General features: G+C 46.2%; 1 protein-coding gene across 1 annotated transcript in view; it reads left to right on the top strand.

The window, feature by feature from the left end:
* The first annotated feature begins 261 nt into the window (after nt 1–261).
* The window catches only part of LOC144167705 (uncharacterized), a 15,251-nt gene continuing 12,501 nt past the window's right edge, over nt 262–3,011 (top strand). The window contains exon 1 of the mRNA XM_077696890.1: nt 262–366. Within this exon, the coding sequence (XP_077553016.1) occupies nt 341–366 (26 nt within the window). The 5' untranslated portion in view covers nt 262–340. The remainder of the gene's footprint in view (nt 367–3,011) is intronic.

Raw genomic sequence — 3,011 nt, 5'->3', positions numbered from 1 at the left:
ACTGCATGCAGCGATTTCCTTTGATATTCAGCTAACCAGGTATATGGGCTAATTAGTATAATTTTCTAGCTTTTGGCCTGGGAAATGGATCCCACATATAATGCTACAGTAAGGCATTATCTTTCATTTCAAAGTACTAGTTCACGTTGAACTGGCGAAGACCTCCCGTGTTTTTTGATGGCGCGCTTTGGTGTTTTTCTAACACGCGCATGCGCATGTCAATGTCGCGTCTTCTAGCACCCCGTAAGTCGCCTATGCTTCTCCTCACGCAGAAACCTCCATACCAACGCTGGCGCCTTGGGCCATACCTGCCTTTGTGGTCGCAGCCACCACAGTCGCTATGGCGGTGTGCTTCTTCTCTTGGTGGTGAGTTGGGTGCCCCGTTTCTACAGTGCTGTTAAAGGGACCCTGGAACAATTTCGATAAGCGCTTTAACTCTGTCCTTCCCGTCTCGGACCACTGCGAAAGGTATAGTTATCGCCAGCACGGAGCGGCACTGCTTCATTTGCTCGTCGCACCAGATACGCCTCCTGTTTCTGCTTTGTTTTTCTGGCTCTTTTTTTAAGTTGCTATCGAAAAGCGTTCATTGCTGCAACTGAAGGAAAACCGGCCAACAGCCGCCACATGGCCTTAAGGACGTAATTTGAACCGCCGAAGAACGTCAAGAGCGGGAAAGCGAGAAAAATCTTTTGAGCGAGTTTCCAAGTGATGTTTAGGCATAGAGTAGTAATTTTTGGCTGAGGTAGTTTGTGACGCCCTAATCTAAGCACTGGTTGTATTGGGTGACTATGTTCTGCAAGCATTTAAGATTTCAAAAAAAGTCGAAAAAGTGTCGCAGGGTCCCTTAATGCAAGTAACAAATATTGTCGCCTATTTAAAATAAAGGCATCGCTTAGCTGAGGGTGGCGCTGAAATTAATGTTCAAGATAAAATATCAAGTTACACCCTGCGGCTACCCGAGATCGACGTATAGAAATGGCTGTAAGTATTTGTAAAGGCCAGTCTCAGCACCATATTTAGCAACTGGGCATAAAATAGCCCTTACTATCGAAATACGACGAAAAACTCTCGGTTATATGACTAATAATTCTGACAGTACACGCTAAAAATGAATTATGAATATACAAGGCAAAGTGCCTTTGCGGACCAAGTCGAAAAAGGCGACAAGAAAAATTTCTGTAGTTAGTCGTATTTTCGCGTGTCGTACTGTCGTCTTGTCGTTCTTGTCGGATCGTGATTCTGGTGTTCTGTCGTGTGTCGCATTCCTATCCTAAGTTTGATGTTCCGTCGTGCCGAATTACTGTTCTATCGTGATCCTGATGTTCCGTCAGTAGTTGCACATGGTTTGAATGTTATTGCCCGTTGTGAAGAGTAGCATAAATGGCAGTTCTGTTGTGACTACACGAATATTTGTTCTTGAGAAAATTGACTTTGCCGTTACGACAGAAATGTGTGTTGTGACAACAGATGGCTTTTCCGTATCAACAGGGTTTCTGTTGTCACGACAAAGTTTTTGTCGTACGACAGGAATTCTTGTTAGGTTTTTGTGGTATTCCTGTTGTGATTTTCGGCAGGGGAGAAGGGGGGGGGATGTGAATGACGAGCGGAGGTGCAGTCATTACCAACCACTTAGTAACGACGGTCACAATTCAAATTCAAATTTATTTTTTCTCAACATTATACAATGTTGATGGTAATATGACGTCCAAATGAGGTGTTTCTTTTTTCTTTTTTTTTTTCAAATGAGCCAGATCCACCTAACACGCGAGCTTGAGAAACAAGCGGAAGTTCATTACTGGACCTAAATGCAGCGCCGTCTAAACTATTATATTGTCACGTAGCCAAAGACGACGCAGATGTCTTGAAGAAAAAACAAGTTTATTGTAGCTGTCGCGTGCAAATCTCTGGGGGGACCTCTGCGGCCATTAATTCTGGCGCGCCTGCGCATCCCTATAGCGTCGGAAAGACATTGGAAGGGGAGCCAAGGCCGAACAGAAGCAAGTGATTTAGACCGTCGACTGTGTGTCCGGTCGGTAAAATAGGAACACGCGTGCGCTCCGGCGGTATCGGGTGGACAGCCGCTCGCGGCTTCAGAGGAGACCGAAGGCCGGCTTCTCGGAACCTCCGGGGGACAGTGAAACGGGAGAGAGAGAGAGAGAGAGAGAGAGAGAGAGAGAGAGAGAGAGAGAGAGAGAGAGAGAGAGAGAGAGAGAGAGAGAGAGAGAGAGAGAGAGAGAGAGAGAGAGAGAGAGAGAGAGAGAGAGAGAGAGAGAGTCGTCTTTGGGCAGGGTAGAGAACGGCTGTCCACGGAACGCTCGTCCGGACGACGAAAGGCCTGGGGCCTCCTTTGTTAGGATGTAGCAAAGAATAAACGTCCCTTTCATCGTCACCGGTCCACAGTCTGGCCTACCTCGCAACAGAGCGAACTTGTGCTCCCCCTAACAACTCAAAAAGTACACAGGTGGCGAAGCAGCAGTCAACAAAGTGACGTGCGTAAGCGAGCGTCGGAAATTCGAATGCCGGGGCATCTGCTTTGCGGGAATTTATCACTCGGCTCGAGGGTTTCTGGAATCGTCGAATTGTATCCAGAACACTGTAGATCAACGAAGATTATTCTAGGCTGTTCACGTTAGTTCGGAACGCTCTCCCTATCAGAAGAGATAACACATGCGGCACAGAAAGAACGGAACACGCGCCTCCCTTGGCACACAGACAACACCTATAACACAGACTGGCGCAGCCGGGCGGCAAAAGGAAAACACAAATAAACAAACCCAATGCATGGTTCGCGGCAATTTGATATACTTTACGTGTCATCTAGGGGAAGTTTATGGCGCAAGTAATTAAAAAATATGCCGTGAATTTTAGCAATATTCGGGTGGTAAGTTTGGATTTGGCTCATTCTGAATTGAAACACTCAAGTTGATGCCGCATTCTTCTGAAAACTTTATTTACATTGACTTTCAAGCATTGTGCGATTGAGTTAAATATGCAACAGTGCATCAAGAACA

The sequence above is a fragment of the Haemaphysalis longicornis genome, unplaced genomic scaffold, assembly GCF_048455015.1.
Source record: "Haemaphysalis longicornis isolate Haplotype H1 unplaced genomic scaffold, Haemaphysalis longicornis Haplotype H1 scaffold_2, whole genome shotgun sequence".
Taxonomy (NCBI): domain Eukaryota; kingdom Metazoa; phylum Arthropoda; class Arachnida; order Ixodida; family Ixodidae; genus Haemaphysalis; species Haemaphysalis longicornis.
This window is presented reverse-complemented; position numbering and strand designations above follow the sequence as displayed.